This window comes from Globicephala melas, chromosome 14, assembly GCF_963455315.2.
Source record: "Globicephala melas chromosome 14, mGloMel1.2, whole genome shotgun sequence".
Taxonomy (NCBI): domain Eukaryota; kingdom Metazoa; phylum Chordata; class Mammalia; order Artiodactyla; family Delphinidae; genus Globicephala; species Globicephala melas.
In genome coordinates, this window is record NC_083327.1 from 35,790,804 (window position 1) to 35,808,328 (window position 17,525).

Below are 17,525 nucleotides of genomic sequence, written 5' to 3' on the forward strand. Positions count from 1 at the left end.
CTCAACTTTATTAGATGTTGCCAAATTATTTTCCTAACTGGTTGTATTGACTTACACTCACGTATCTGTCCTGTTTTCCACATCCTACTCTGAAGGTGAATTTTATGTGTCATCTTGGCTAGGCCACAGGACCTATATATTTGGTTTATTCTAGATGTTTCTGCAAAGGTGTTTTTTTTGGACGAGGTTAACGTTTAAATTGGTGGACTTTGAGTAAAGCTGACTACTCTTCATAATTTGCGTCAATCTCAACCAATCAGTTGAAGGCCTTCATAGAAAATGACGGACCTCCTCTGGCCAGAAGGAATTCTGCCAGCAGATGGCCCTTGGACTCAAGCTGAAACTCCTCCCTGGGTTTCCAGCCTGTCAGCCTACCCTGTAGATTTTGGAAGTGTCAAGCCCCTACAATCACGTTAGCCAATTCCTTTAAACAAGTTTCTCTCTATATATATTATATATACATATATTCCATTGGTTCTGTTTCTCTGGAGAACCCTGACGAATGCACTTACCAACAACTGCTATTCCTTCATTTATTCATTCGATAAATAGCTGCTAAGCAGCTAATATGTGCAAGACATTTTCCTAGATGCTAAAGATAAATCAGTGAATAAATCAAGGGGGAAAAGTTACACCCTAGTGGAGGAGACATGTCCATAAATATGGAGTAACGTAGTCTATTATAAAATGCTAAATGCCGTACAGAACATGAACAGGTCTGGGTAAGGGAGGCAGGATGTGTGGGGAGGGACTGCAGTTTTAAATATGGCAGTCAAGGAAGGCTTCATAAGAAGGTGTCTTGCCAACTGATGGGAACATGCTGTATAGCACAGGGAACTCTACCTAAATGGGAGGGAGTCCAAAAGGGAGGGGATATCTGTATGTGTATGGCTGATACATTTTGTTGCGCAGTGGAGGCCAATACAACACTGTAAAGCAACCACACTCCAATAAAAACTTAAAAAAAAAAAAAGGTGTCTTTCCACTGTCTTCTGACTTGCATTGTTTCAGATGAGAAGTCATTCATGTTTTTCTCCCTATGTACAATGTAATGTGTTTTCCTACCTGGCTGCTTTTAAATTTTTCTTATTATCTTTGGTCTTCTATGAATTGATTACAATGGGCTTTGCTGTAGTAGCCTCTTTCAGATTTGTTGAGCTTCTTGAATCTGTAGGTTTGTCTGTTTTACCGAATTCATAACATTTTTGGCTGTTTTTCTCCTCGTATGATTTGTGTGTCCCCTCAGGCCTACCCTAGGACTTCAAATACATAAAGTTAGATCACTTAGTATTGTTCTACAGTTCGGTGAGACTGTGTTCATTTTTGTTTCAGTTTTTTTCTGTGGCTTAGTTTCAACTTGCTGTCTTCAAATTCAGGTCTTTTCTTTTATAGTACCTAAACTGCTATTAAACACATGCAGAGAATTTTTCGATTCAGATAGTTTATTTTTCACCTCCAGAAGAATATTTGGTTATTTTTATGTTTCCTATTTCTTTGTTCATTTATAATTCGTTAACATTTCCTAAAATCCTTTAAAAATTATTTTTATAATTGCTTTCAAAAAGTCTATGTCTGCTAATTGTACTACCTGTAATTTCTAGATCTGTTTTATTGACTAGTTTTTCTCCTGGTTATAAGTCACATTTTCCTGCTTCTTTACATATTGAGGACTTTTGGGTTTGCTATTTTTTTTTTTTTGGTCTTTCTTTAAACTGTTTTGAGGCAGTTAATTTGGTGGATCAGCATGGTCCGTCTAAGATTTATTTTCAAACTTTGCTGGGGAAGGTCTACGGCGCTCCTGCAAAGGCATGGGTGGCCCTTCTGGGGTCTCTGCTGAATACCCTGGGTGTTCACAAGGCCTTTCTACTTTAACGGTTAGAATGTGAAGGTCTCCCAGACTTGTTAAACCTCTGGTAGTTAACAGCTTGCCAGTCGCTGCTGGTTGTTCTCAGCTTGAATCATGGAGCCTCATCCTATGCATGCACCGCTCAATAGTCAGCCTAAGATGCAGGGGAATGCCAAGAAGATTTCTGGGACCCTTAGGGGGTGGTTCCCCCTTCGGGCACTGTGCCTGCAAATTCCAGTGGCTTCAGTCTTCCTGAATTCCAATCTCTGGAGCCTTAGTTCAGTGAGACTGTAATATTCTGGGGGCTCCTCCTTGTGCCAGAGTTCAGAAAATTCCTCCAGGCAGAAAGCTGGGGCAATCATATGACATCGCTTTCACGCATCACAGTCGTATGACATCTGCAGACCAATATCTGCAAACGGACGCTCTGTCTCCTTTGGATAGTTTTCTAGCTGTTTACGGCAGGAGGGTTAGTCCAGTATCAGTTACACATCATGGCCAGAAGCAAAAACTTGTCGTTATACTTTTATTTGTTTAACTCATTTTTAATTCTTTATTGGATAATTACAATTTTAGGGTATAGTATTATGTGTGTTTAAAATACAGAGATGTAAGAATTAAGAATGTAATATAAAACTAATTAAAATATAATATTTATGATTAATAAAAAACATAACAACGATATAGTTTCTTTTGTCATATTACATAGTAGGCTATTTTTAGGGTTTTACTTACTAGCAGCATCAAGTTTTGAGGCTTGGAGGAATTAGATTTCAGCTCTTCAGAAATGCCCATCCACTTTCTATCAGCAGATTTGTTTTGGTAAACCAGCTGTCTGTCAATCGGGCTCTCTGCATTGGTAAATTCGTCACAATAGCTGTGTGTGTCTACAACATCCAATATGTTTAAGAACTTGGCAGCACACTGGATGTGAAACATCTCTTTCTCAGAACAATTATTTTAAAGCACAGAGGTAATTTGTATTTGTGAAATAGAAGTGGGATTCCAACTAAGTACAGTTTTATAAAAGATTCTAGAAAAGTCCCGTTTAATTTGGCTGTTCTTTTTTTTTTTTTTTGCAGTACGCGGGCCTCTCACTGTTGTGGCCTCTCCCGCTGCGGAGCACAGGCTCCGGACGCGCAGGCTCAGCGGCCATGGCTCACGGGCCCAGCCGCTCCGCGGCATGTGGGATCTTCCCGGACCGGGGCACGAACCCGTGTCCCCTGCATCGGCAGGCGGACTCTCAACCACTGCGCCACCAGGGAAGCCCTGGCTGTTCTTTCTTGGTGACATTTTTTCTGAGTTCTGAAGTTGTCTCCTTTCCAAAAAATGAATATTTTGCTGTATGAGTTCTGGTCACAAACTACACATGACACTGAACTACTCAGGTGCACTCTCTTCATCTCTTTCCAGGCTTCTTCTAGTCTTTTCAAAGAGTGTCAAATGGTTTTGGAGAAACTGCATATACATTTATGATTTCCATGTATTATTTTCTCCATTCTCATTCTCAATGTATTTCTGAAAATTACCTATCATTACATTTTAAGTGGGTTTCTTAAAAATGAACATCTGGCTTGACGGAGTTTAAAAATTCAGTCTAAGAATCCATATTTCGTCTTTATTAATTGTTACTGCTTCCACATCTTAATTTTGAACATTCTAGTCACCTTGCTTTTCCCTTCTCCTTTTCTCTTTACACTGTATTAATATAAATTTCTTTATAAACTTTTTCCCTTCATTGACTGCACTGGGAGTTATATACTCTATTTCTAGTCTTTTATACATTTTCCTTAAGCTGTTCATATACATAGCTAATAAACCAGTGTCTAGAAATTCAGTTCCACCTCATTTTTAAACCATCCTATACTAAGAATATCATTAGCAAACTCACAATTATAACTTTATTAAATGTAATGGAAAGCAGCCTCATTAATAATACTTCATACTTTTGTTCTTTTGTCCTTTAAATAAAGACAGACTCTTTATAGCTTAGTGCTTAGAGTCATGCTACATCAATCATAAATGATGGCTAATTCAGTTGCAGTGATTCAGCCAACAGAATGATAGGGCAGTAAAACACTGCAAGAACCACACCAAACCTTCGATGACAGCTGTCTCAAGCACATCTAATGAGTTTTTCTCAGTATTTCTGCCTGCACCAAATGGTTGCAGCAGTTTATATTTAATCTAAGGCAGGAAGTCCCAAGGGACTTGCTGTTGGGATGCCAATTAAGTCAGTCTTCTTCTCTGTAACGCTCTTCATCACAACCCAGAGATATTCCATAGCCACTGGACAAATCTGCTGAACGGCAAACAACTCTGAACTTCAAATGCTCAAGGTCTCAAATTCCAAAATCATTTATAAGTCACCGTTGCCCTAAAGTATATAGTTGAGAAATACACCTTTGTCCACTAAAATTTAATCAGTAACAATGTATATTCAACCACGGCCTCACATTCAGACTATTTCAAGACAATTTAAGAAATGAATTTTGGGAATCACTGGGAGGGGAAGACAAAAATAATGTTGATGATGAGGAGACTTAAATCTCAACAGAAGAAAGTGACTTTCCTGAAATCCAGATAAAAGGAAGATAGAAAAGCAGGAGAGCCAAGGGTCCCTTCAGGCCTCATGAACAGTATAAATTCCAGTTCACAAAACACTGTTTTTCTTTAAACAATAAGACATAGGCTAGAAAAACCGTGTTCTCTAGAAGCAATTAATCTCATTCAAAAGCACTGACTTTTCACAACAGGGTTGCAATAATGCTAGACTGACCAATTATGAAATTTGTAATTCTTAAATCACAGCTTCCTTTTACTTTATGTCTATATTAAACAAATCTTCCTTAAGTCAAAATGATTTTATTTCATGGAATCTCCCTTTTATGTAAATAAATATTAATTAACAAAAACAAAATTCTAAGAACTACTGTAAATAAAATATTGACATTTGCTGATTTAAGTCCATTGATTGCATTTCAAACAATACCAACAGGATGAAAGTTAAAACTCTTTACCATTCTTCCTACTGACAATTTTTTTAAAAAGTATTTCCCTTTAGACACAAATTACTTTGACAATCTAATTGTGTGAAGCCATTTGCTGAATTACATTTAGAATACTGCTTAAATATCTTTAGAAAATGTTAATTAAGGGAGACAGGAATAACATCTGCATTGATAAAAGTATCTGGAAAGAGAAAAAATTCCAATGTACAAAGAATGTGGTATTCACAGACAGGCTACATAACATTTGGAAATCTGCTGGTACTTAGCTATTCATTATCCATAACCAGATAAAAAAACAAAGCCAAAAGTCATCCTCCCTTGCTCCTGGGGTAGATGAAGTTGGAGATAAAACTGTCACAAAAGGTGGCTGGTGTTAAACAGGAGAATCTGCCGCCAGCCAGCTTTCCATCTCCTTTACCAGAGACACAATTTAACATGTGCCACCAAACACAGCCATCCACTATCTGGGGGAGTCAGAGCTGAGGCTGTTTATTCGACCAACATTTACTGAGAATCTGCTGCAGCTGAACCAGGTTCTGGAACACACAGATCAACAGGACAGGGCATTCAAGACCTTATGCTGAGGTGGGAGAGTTAGACACTCAGACACACACACGAAGTTATACTGTAAACATTCATAGTGAGAAATACAAAGAATTGACGCGAGTGCCAGAGAGGAGCATCTAACAGGGAAGCGAGTTGGGAGGAAGAGTGAGATCTGAAAAGGCTCTCCCCTGGCGGTTCAGAGGTTCACACTCCGCGCTTCCACTGCAGGGGGCGTGGGTTGGATCCCTGGTTGGGGGACTAGGATCCTGCGTGCTGTCCTGCACAGCCAAAATAAATAACTAAATTTAAAAAATTCATTTGAGAAGGCTCTTGGGAATGGATGGTCCCTAACTGATTTTTAAAAGGGAAGCAGAATTCCTCTAAAAGTGATTGCTTGACTCTTTCCATTCTTATAGCTGCTATGCTGGCTTAGGTGGTATCTGGTTCAGAGGGCTATGTCTAACACACACTCAAGCTACTCATTCTCAAGTATACATCTCACTGACAAGACAGCGCGAGTAGCGGACGCTGGGGTCTGCTGAAGCGCGCGCTCCCCCAGCTGCCGGGCACCGGGAGCAGGCAGCTCTCAGCTGAGCACCTTGGGGCCTTGTCCTACCCGGTAAAGAGAGCCACCCCTCCCAAGGTCACACATTCTTTTTGGTTCATCCCACATGCAATGATTGATTAATGCATAAAGGTATAAAGGCCCAGGCCCCTCACCCCTAGTTAGGAAAAGGTTGAAGGGCTAACCCAGCTCAAGAGCTCCCTGGAGGACCGGCTGAGGCCCTTGTCATGATTTCATTCAACTTGTCCCCCTTCTGCCTTCTCTCCCCAGCACAGGCGAAGGTTTTGAAAGCGCCCCCGTTGAACTTCTGGAGGCTGCTCCCCAGGGAACCTGACCTGTGACGGCATGCAAGGCATCATGTCACCTGGTTTCTCATCTTAGCATATTTTACGCTAACTGAAGGAAACCTTTTTAAGTGGTGGTTTCTAGTTTTGAAGAGGGGCACCCAAAAACTGCTGCCATGTGCATTTACAGTTATCAAAAGGTAGGGCATAAGGTATGGGGTTATCAGACTTCATACTTTCATTAAAGAAGCCACATTCGTTGACTGAGAAATTTTACCTGTGCGTATTGTGGTATTAAGCCTCCCTGGGACAGTAATATTTACCAGGGAAACCTTTGACAGACATCATGCAAACTATTCGACTTCGACAGTGTATATATTTTATACTTTATTCTGTTAAGATTCACATGTGCTGCTCCAACACACACATGACTCAGCACGTTCAGGAATATAACCCTCACAAACCCAGAAACCATCAAACACGAAATTTAGAGATAAGAAGCAACCAGAGCAAACCTCTGGGGAATCTACTCCCAAATAATGTTTTTATGAAATTTCTTCTGCTAATGCCTCATGTAGGTGTGACCGTGATCCATTCAGACCAGAGTCTGGGTCCAGCTGCACCGTGTTCACAAGAGGTCACTGGCTCCACCATCAGCTCATTGGAGGCTTTTTAAAAAAATATGAATTGACAAATAAGTGTGAAATAGAACATATGTTCTATGTTGACAGAACATAAATAATAAATATGTTGATAACAGTAATTTCTCTAGAGAATGGGATCTTTGTATGTTATTCTATTTATTTTTTTAATTTAATTTATTTATTATTATGATTATTATTTTTTGGCTGTGTTGGGTCTTTGTTGCTGCACTCGGGCTTTCTCTAGTTGCGATGAGCAGGGGCTACTCTTCATTGCAGTGTGCAGGCTTCTCATTGCGGTGGCTTCTCTTGTGGAGCACAGGCTCTAGGCTCACGGGCTTCAGTAGTTGTGGCACATGGGCTCAGTAGTTGTGGCTCACGGGCTCTAGAGCGCAGGCTCAGTAGTTGTGGCGCACGGGCTTAGTTGCCCTATGGCATGTGGGATCTTCCCGGACCAGGGCTTGAACCCATGTCCCCTGCATTGGCAGGTGGATTCTTAACCACTGCGCCACCAGGGAAGTCCCTTGTATGTTATTTTAAACAATAAATGTATTTATTATTACTAGCATAAAAATTTTAAAGTAGATGAATCTGGCTATTTTTAGTCTCAACACTATGTAGTAAAAACAGCTGGGCTTTCCAGCTGACCTGAATAAGCTAGCTTTTCTTCATGCATCTCATATTGAGAAAATTAACAGAAGATCACTTTATTAAAGTTTTAAATTCTCAACCATTTAACTATCTAAAAAGTTGTCTTTCAAAACGCTGCGACCCATAACTAATATTTTCATACACATAGACTACGTGGACTTTCATCAAACTTATCCTTTTCAAAAGAAAAGCTCCTAAGCTGTTTTATGCTAGAGCTACTAGACTCCATGGTTACATGGTCTTGTGTTAACAACCAAAGCTTCACGAACATGAAATTCTTTAATATATATATTTTTTTCCACTTAGAATCCAACAAGAAGAGGGTGGATAAAGTCTCTTCGTAATTTGAAAGTACATGCACTTCTTCAAATCGAGGAAACTACTTTCTTTTATATATTATGACAAAATAATTCATTGTGTGTATAAAATAGTATACTAAAAAGCAGTGAGACTTAAAGTTGCCTGGGAAATTAACAAAAGGTGTGAAAATGGATTTTAATAGCTTTGAGAGTTAATCATTTTCCTCTCAGAGCAGGAAACTCTTATCAGTTTTATCTCACAGACTCTTGTGGATTCCTTTCATAATAGTTGTGAATCATGACAACATCTCTTTACTAAGTATGTTTCCAAAACATAATCTAGGAAAACTTTTAAATGTCAAACTAATCACCTACAGTGATGGCTTTTCACTTATGGGGCTCATTATGGATTTGTAATAAAAACAGGAGACAGTGTCAGCAGCAGAAGCACGGGATAGTCTAAGCAATACGACGTGCGCTGACATAAACGTTTCTAATAGGTAGTCCTTAAATCAGCTTTCCCAACACTGTGTGCTACTACAGCAGTGCGAGAGAAAGGACATCAACCCCAGTACTCTATGATGTGTTGCTTGGTATGCCAGAAACAGATATACCAGAAAATTCTAGGAAAAGAAAACCCATTCAAAGTAAAAGTAGTAACGGAGGTCTCGACATGCTATAGCCACTCTTGTTTCTCATGTACCTCATTGTTTCTCTGGCACATAAGCTCGGTTATTTCAGAATCGACTGTTTGTTTTCTTTTTTCCCCCACTGAGCAGTTAAGAGGGGTAGCTGAGAAAAGTGACTGACCAGCAAATCCAACTTCTACCACAAAACCAACCCTCTCCTATCAGGAGCTGTTTTATGAATTCAGAGCAGCGCTACCCGCAGCCTTGCTCACATCCAGGTCTTTAGTTCGGCTTCCTGACTCTCTGCCTTCCCCACCAGTCTCTGAGATGTCCCTGCGTGCCCATCAGCCTGATGGAGATCCTCACTTCATGCAGTGCTGGTGAAAGAGAGGACGTGGGCCGTGAGCCTTGGACACACACAGTCCAGGGAGGCGTCCCCCTGGGACTGATATAAGGACTGCCACTCCTGTGATGAACAGAAGGAATCAGCCTCCAGGAGCCAGTGAAAGTGCAGGACCCCCTGGGACAGCACAGTGAAGGGTCACCAATCAGAACACATGCTGGCAGCCTCAGGTTCAAGTACCGAAGTTAAGGTCAAGAGGACAACGGTGTCTTTAGAATGAAACACAAACTGAACGTGGTGGGAATTCTGTCATGGGCCCCCAAGCCTCTATGTATGACTTTAAAACGTTTATATAGGGCTTCCCTGGTGGCGCAGTGCTTGAGAGTCCGCCTGCTGATGCAGGGGACCCGGGTTCGTGCCCTGAGCCTGTGCTCCGCAACGGGAGAGGCCACAACAGTGAGAGGCCCGCGTACTGCAAAAAAAAAAAAAAAAAATTTCATATAAAATAGTTTACTACAGCCAAAACATCTTCCATCAGGGCCAGAGCCTGCCCATCTCTTCTCCTGAGTACCACCTGGCCCCAGCACAGTGGTGGACCCAAGGTAATAAGGGCTTCCAGGTATTTGGGGAGTAAACGCATGAACTGTGCTGACCAGGAAGAGGGCTGCTGAACAGTACTGCTCAAGCAGAAACCATCCAACAAGAAAGGGGCAGGTGAGGCAGAGTTTCCTGAGGAACATCTGACTTTACTACGTATGCTCTGTAAGGCAACGCTGGGCGCACCAGCATCTGTCTACAGGGTCTTTGTGTGTGTGAACCTCAGCAGGGGAAGGGGGAGTACAGATATTTACATTCTGAGTGCCCACCATGAGTCAAGCATTAGGTAACGTTAATACATATGAAATATACATAAATGTGTACAAGTTCATATATATATATATGTAATATACATAAATGTGTACACAAACACAGTTGACCCTAGAACAACTTGGGTCCACTTACACACAGATTTTTTTCAGTAGGAAATGCTACAGGTCCAGAGTTGCTTGAACCTGTGGATGTGGAATAGTGGATACGGAGGAACCGCATATATAAAGGGATGTAAGTTATAAGCACCCCTAACCCCTGCATTGTTCAAGGGTCAGCTGTACATACATATTTTAATTACTAGGGAACACAGTGAACATATAAAGATGGCTTATGGGGATATGTGATACCTATTAAGATCAAGATTACCTTTGTACAATAAAATTAGGTTCTCAATGCAGGATTCAGCTAGATAATCACAAAGAGGCTGGGCATTTTCTTCTTAATCCTTTCTCAAGGGACTTGATACATTTTCAGAATCTTCACTCTAGAGCACCCTCTGCTGGGAAAAGTGCCTCAACATGCTTGCTTTGTGGGTTTTTTTTTTCCTCCAAATGCTCTACAAGTCACCCGTGTCCCCTGCATCGGCAGGCGGACTCTCAACCACTGCGCCAACCAGGGAAGCCCTACAAGTCACTTTAAAATAGACTTTTTTTGTCCAAAAGAACCTTCTAAAACATGATTATTTCTATCCTTCCACAATCCTGCCCTCCATCTGAAACGTCACAGTCTATCTTACATAATAAGTGACATCACTGTGCCTCCAAGCCAGATGCCAGGTATGTGTTTCATGTTACCCCCAGGGGCACAGCAGCTGGAGGTGCAGGAGGGACCAAGGGCAGGAGGCCCTGGGCTGGCAGGTGAGGAGGGCAGTGGTGAACACTGCCTGCACGTCCAGGATGGAGCGACCCATGGACATGGCTTCCCCTGGAACAAGAGGCACCAGGAAGGTAGCTGGACTCCAGTCATCTGGAAAGGAGCCTGCTGAAAAAGGATGGAAAAGGGGGTGCCAGAGAGGCATGAACCTCAGGGGAATCCTGCTGGGAGCAGAAGCTGTGAGCGGAAGGGAGGACGATGCAAAAGGTCAGCCAGAGAGTTTACTGTCCACACGAGGGAACGACAAAGTACACAGGTTCCCAGAATCGAGGGGATCTCACTGCAAAAGGATCACAAAGAGCTGGTACCTAGAAACCCCTCATGACCGCAAGCTGCCAGGAGACATGTGGACAAACAGCTCCGGATGAGCAAAAACCCTGTTCCCCTTCTCCAACTCCTCCCCCTGCACGGCCACTGTAGAAACTAAAACACGATGAATGGCTGAGGGGAGGGAACAGGCAATCTTGTCACTGCTCAGAATGGCCACTCCCCTGCCCCCGCCCCGTAAAACTTAAATTCTGACGTTTCAGTCTGACCATCCGTCGGTTGCCTCCTGCCCCTTTATATTCCCTCCTTCCTGTTCCCATCCCCCAATTCTCAAGCAACCACTGATCTGCTCCGTGCCATTATAGACTACTTTGCATTTTCTAGAGTGTTACATAAATGGAATCAAATACTGTGTACTCTTTCTTTTCTAGCTTCTTTCACAGAGCATAATTACTCTGAGATTCATCCCTCTTGTTCAGTGTATCAAGAGTTCATTCCCATAGTGGTGCAGCCACTATGGAAAACAGCATGAAAGTTCCCCAGAAAAACTAAAAACAGAATTGCCTTATGATCCAGCAATCACACTCCTGGCCATATAGTCAGACAAAACTAGAATTTGAAAAGATACATGCACTCCAATGTTCGTAGCAGCACTATTTACAATAGCCAAGACATGGAAGCAACCTAAATGTCTGACAGATGAATGGATAAAGATGTGGTGTATATACACAATGTAATATTATTCAACCATAACAAAGAATGAAATAATGCCATTTGCAGCTACACGGATGGACCTAGTGATTATCCTACTAAGTGAAGTCAAAAAGAGAAAGACAAATACCATATGATATCACTTATATGTGGAATCTAAAACATGACACAAATGAAATTTTCTACAAAACAAAACCAGATTATAGACCTAGAGAACAGACTTGTGGCTGCCAAGGGGAAGGGAGGGTAGGGGAGGAATGGATTGGGAGTTTGGGATTAGCATATGCAAACTGTTATATATGTACATATAACTGAATCATTTTTGCTGTACACCAGAAAACTAACACAACATTGTAAATCAACTATACTTCAATAAAATAAACTTAAAAAAAATAGTTCATTCCTTTTTATTGCTGACTAGTATTCCATCATAGGGATGTACCACAGTTTATTCACTCATGCACTTGTTAATGGATACTTGGGGTGTGTCCAGTTTGGGGCTATCATGAACAAAGCCACTATGACTACTCATGTCCAAGTCTAGGGAACAAACATTACCTACCCCACCTGCTAGTCCCCCACGTGCTCACGAAACCTGAGCTGGGGAGAGGGAAGAAGTAAATTGGAGAGTTGATATTTTGTTTTGAGCTGCAATGGACCTTTAGTAACAGTTCAAACACTCTAAAGTGTCCAGAAAGCTATGGGTTCTGCTGGGTGGATGCTGTCCTAGGCCACAGTGGGGAAACTAAAGCTGCTTCGTGATAGTAACTTGACGGGCGGCTCAAGGCAAGAAGGACCTGTCCATGAAGGAAGGCAGGGGAGGTATCTGTGAAGGAAGGAGAGGAGTCACGAGGAGACAGCATCTAGGATATAAAGAGAAGTCCTCGGTGAACCTGGACTGCAGCAGCCAAAAGAGAGGAGGAGGGCAGCGCACCAAAGAAATTCAGAGACATCCACTCACTCAGCCACACCCACAAAGCCCAACCCTCCAGGGCCTATGAGATGCTGTGATAAATCCTCCATCCACAGACTGAAAAAGGCGCTGAAGGAAACTTAGGTAAACAGACTTGGAGAGATGTGACTTGCCCAAGGTCACACAGACAGGACTAGAATTAAAATCTCCTGATTCGTGCTCCAGTACACCCCCATCACGATGGTGCTGGCCCTCCATTCAGAGACACTGCTGAGTGAGTGTATTCACGAAATACCAGATTCAAAATGACGATCCTAAAAGCCACCACTTGAAAAATAAAAGCAACAACTGCAGCACGTGCACTTGCTGTGCGGTTATGATCAGGACTACTGCTTTTCTCTAAGGTGTGGGTCACTAAATAAAGCCTGTTAGGAGACCGTCTGCTTCACTTCCAGTGAATGCTCTGAGCGCTCATTCGTACACCAGGCATGGGTGCTTCTGCTCCAGCCAGCTGACAGCCCACCAGCTTCTTGGACCCCATGGGCTTTATCACACTTCCTTGACAGGTACAAGAAACTCGTACATCACGACTTTTGGCATGACCTTGATTTTTCTGACTTGGAACCGAATCAATTTCAGGGCATACCTGAGGCTTCTGAAGGCTCAGAAATATAGCACCCGTGTTTAAGTGACAAAGTTGCTCTTCCACATAGCAAGAAGGTCCTCTCAACAGAACCTGTCCAACTAACCCTGGCCACTGGAAGGGTGATGTCTAACAAGACCCCCTAAGCAGCTGGAATACAGCTTAATGAAACCTATACCCAGTTTGTGTCTACTAAGCCTACTGGTTTGCTTACAGACTTCCTCTGCATAATTTGCTCATCAGGGCCCTGATCTAGTATAAAGTTCCTTAGGACTCACTGTACACATCCCATTAGCTTTTTTTTTTTTAACAACTTCATTTATTGCTTCTGTGCAATACAGATGCCATCTCTTCATTTACTGCCATTCTTTAAACGGTCATTCCTGCTGTTTTCGCACAACTTCTTACCTTTTGACAAGGGAGGCAGAATGCTGGAGGTTAACAAGATACAGGCTGTGGGTCTAACATACCCAGCAGGCAGTTCCAGCCATGGACCTGCAAGTTAGTCACCCTCACAGGTACTTTACTTTGTCCATGCAATAGAATGATCACCGCCCTACCACGGTTATGGTAAAGATATTAGACAAGTCACACAGAGTGAATATCTACTGAGTGAATGGTAAAAGGATCATCCAAACTATTTAAATTTGCTTTTCTTTTCAGTTGCCTAGTAGCAGAATTGAATATACATACATACATATATATATATATATATATATTTTTTTTTTTTTTTGCGGTACGCAGGCCTCTCACTGTTGGGGCCTCTTCCGTTGCGGAGCACAGGCTCCAGACACGCAGGCTCAGCGGCCATGGCTCACAGGCCCAGCCGCTCCGCGGCACGTGGAATCTTCCCGGACCGGGGCACGAACCGGTGTCCCCTGCATCGGCAGGCGGACTCTCAACCACTGCGCCACCAGGGAAGCCCAGAATATACATATATTTTAAATGCATATAAGGTATGTTTCCACTGTATTTAAAAAAACTGGCGGCTTATAGCAGCATTATTCACAATAATGCTGTGGAAACACCCCAAGTGTCCATTGACGGATGACTGGATAAACTAAATGTATATGCACACAATGGAATATTATTCAATTTTTAAAAGGAAGGGAATTCTGACACATGGTACAACATGGAAATAAACCTTGAAGATGTTATGCTAAGTGAAATAGTCACAAAAGGACAAATACTATATAATGACATTTACATGAGGTACCTAGAACAGTCAAATACATAGAGACAGAAAGTAGAATGTGGTTACCAGGGACTGGGTGGAAGAGAGGATGCAGAGTTATCACTTAATGGGTTCAGAGCTTCAGTTTCTCAAGATGAAAAATGTTCTGGAGACAGATGGGGGTGATGCTCGTACAATAATGTGAACGTACTTAATGCCACTGAACTCTACAAATGATTAAACTCATAAACTTTATGTTGACGATTAAAGGGATAAGTTTTATGTTAGCTATATTTTACCATGATTTTAAGAAGTAAAAAGAAAAAAAAAAACTAGCTGTTTCAAGCAAACGCTAATAAAGAGATGTGAGCAACTAGCTGCATGTGTACTCTACTGCGAAGCTTGTTTTCTTCTGGACTAATGTGCTAAAGTACATCAGTTATTCCGGCACTCACTTTCAGTTGTATTTCATTTTATCGACCATATAATTTTACCTTGATTAAAACAGGTCTGCTGTAATGTTTCCCCATCAACATCTCTCCCCGCAAAAAGGTGAAAAGAAACACATGACCCAACATTACAAGATGTTTTTGGTAGCATATTTACCTCCCTAATTGCTTCACTCAGATGAAGGTAAAAATGTGTATTATTTTATAAATAAATACCTCCTATCTGCAGAATGCAGAAGCCTTGGGTATGAGAAGTTGGACTAAGAAGAAAACTTAGTAGAAACAATCTACAAATAAAGTCAGAAAAGCCATTAAAAACAAATGTGAGAAAACTGACAACAGTAACTACACAAGAAACGCTTGTAGGGTGGGGAAGAAGTATGCAAAAAGGGCACAGTTTCAAACAGGCAATAATATGCAAGTCTTATAAATTCACTTTTAACATACTGCATTGAAGTCTGGCAAACCTCTTCTATTAAGGGCCAGAAAGTAAATATTTTCAGCTTTCAGGGCCTCCTTCTGTGGCAACTAGTCAAGTCTGCTCTGGCAACTTGAAAGCGGCCACAGACAAGTAAACAAATGGGCGTGGCTGTGCTCCAGCAAAACCCAATCTACAAAAGCAGGCAGCTGGCCAGACTTTGGCTGAGGGCAGTAGGCTGCCAACTGTGGTTCTAGAGAATCAAAATAAATACGGGGACAATGTGGAATAAGGTATAGTAACGCACGTGGACTAAAAAACCGTGGATTCATATTCTATCCCCCACTGAATCAGACCCATGCACAGAAGTTCAAATCTAAAATACCCCTTTCTTACCAAAGTTCTAATTGTATCCCCGAGAAGGGGTAAGAGGCTCAATGGGCTTCAAAGTTTCTAGTGGATTCCTCATTCCCACTAAAATGGGATGATACCCCACCTACATGAAAACATTCAGAATGCTTTTCTTTCTTAAAAAAAAAAAAAAATATATATATATATATATATATATATATATATACATCTTAGTACCCAGAAATGAGCTAACAAGAGTCCAATTCTTTCTCTAAGCACCTCTAAGTTATTTCACAGGCGATTCGCAAGATACAGAATAAAATCTGGGACAGTAACTACAAAGACATCACTTCAACAGAGGTTGGTTATTATCAAGACCCCTAAGGAATGTATGAACCACCTATGAGATGCATAAATATCCAAAGGGTACATATTTTAATGTAAAAACAAGAGAACAAGAGGCATGAAGAGCACAGTTGTGTAAAAAAGAAAAACACACACTCTCTCTCCCCCTACATTCTCACCTGTGTATACAAAGAAAAGTTTTGGAAGGAAACTCTCCTCACCTCTGAGAATCAGGATTCCAAGTTTTGAAATGTTCATGTTTTACTTTACGTTATTTTGTACTTTTACCATTTTACCATAAGCATGTATTACTTTTAGTATTAAGATTTTTATGTTGAGATGACAGTTAAAAGATTTTTCACCTTCATTATTAAGAGTCCATTTGAGTACTAATATTTCTAACAAAAGAATGTTCACTCAAAGGACTTCCACCATCTGTAAAGATCACCACATAAGAATATTTATATACACAATCCAAGAGAGATGGTGTTTGTGGGTAAAATCTCACGGTAGAACGATACCTCAGCTCCACCCATCCACTTAGGCTCATCAGGAAACTCAGCACACAAAATATCTTCTGACTGATCAGTCCCCAGTACATGGTAGCAGAGCTTTTGGTGGAGATTGGTGGATGTTTCTGTGCCTAAAGGAATTAAAAACGTACACTGAAATGCAGCTGACAATTTTAAGAAAATCTATCCCTCCCATACTGTACAATGCTAGAAATATTTAAAAATCTAAGTATCTGGTTGCGGGACTGTAGGATACAAGGTTAATATACAAAAGTTAATCACTTTCCTACATACTAACAATGAACAAGTGGAATTTGAAGTTAAAAACAGTACCATTTACGTTAGCAGCCCCCAAAATGAAATACTTAGGTATAAATCTAATAAAATATGTATAAGGTCTATAGGAGAACTACAAAACTGATGAAAGAAATCAAAGAATAACTAAATAAATGGAAAGATATACTCAATATATTATGGACAGAAATACTCAATATTGTCAGGATGACAGTTCTTTTCAACTTAGTCTACAGATGCAATGCAATCCCAATCAAAATCCCAGCAAGTTATTTTGTGGATATGGACAAACTGATCCTAAAGTTTATGTGGAGAAGCAAAAAACCCAGAAGAGCCAACACAATACTGAAGGAAGAAAACAAAAGTGGACAACTGATACTACCTGACTTCAAGATTTATTATAAATAATCAAGACAGTGTGGTATTAGCAAAATAGACAAATGGATCAAGGGAACAGAGTAGAGAGCCCAGAAACAGACCCACATAAATACAGTCAACTGATCTTTGATAAAGGAACAAAGGCAATACGATGTAGAAAAGACAGTCTTTTCAACAAATGGTTCTGGAACAACTGGGCAACCCCATGCAAAAAATGAATCAAGACACAGACCTTATACACTTCACAAAAATTAACCCAAAATGGATCACAGACCTAAAAATGTAAATGCAATTATAAAACTCCTAGAAGATAACACAGGAGAAAATCTAGATGACCTTGGATTTGGTGATGACTTTTTAGATACAACACCGAAAGCATAACCCATGAAAGAAATAACGGATAAGCCAAACTTCATTACAATTAAACCCTTCGGCTCCACGAAAAGACACTGTCAAGAGAATGAAAAGACAAGCAAATATCTGATAAAGGACTGTTATCCAAAATATACAAA

The 17,525-nt window shown here is 40.9% G+C and overlaps 1 protein-coding gene across 1 annotated transcript in view; it reads right to left on the minus strand.

Moving 5' to 3' along the window:
- Positions 1–17,525, minus strand: part of PREP (prolyl endopeptidase) — a 136,825-nt gene that overhangs the window by 86,386 nt on the left and 32,914 nt on the right. Inside the window, exon 6 of the mRNA XM_030882944.3 lies at positions 16,351–16,472. Coding sequence (XP_030738804.1) covers positions 16,351–16,472 — 122 coding nt within the window. The remainder of the gene's footprint in view (positions 1–16,350; positions 16,473–17,525) is intronic.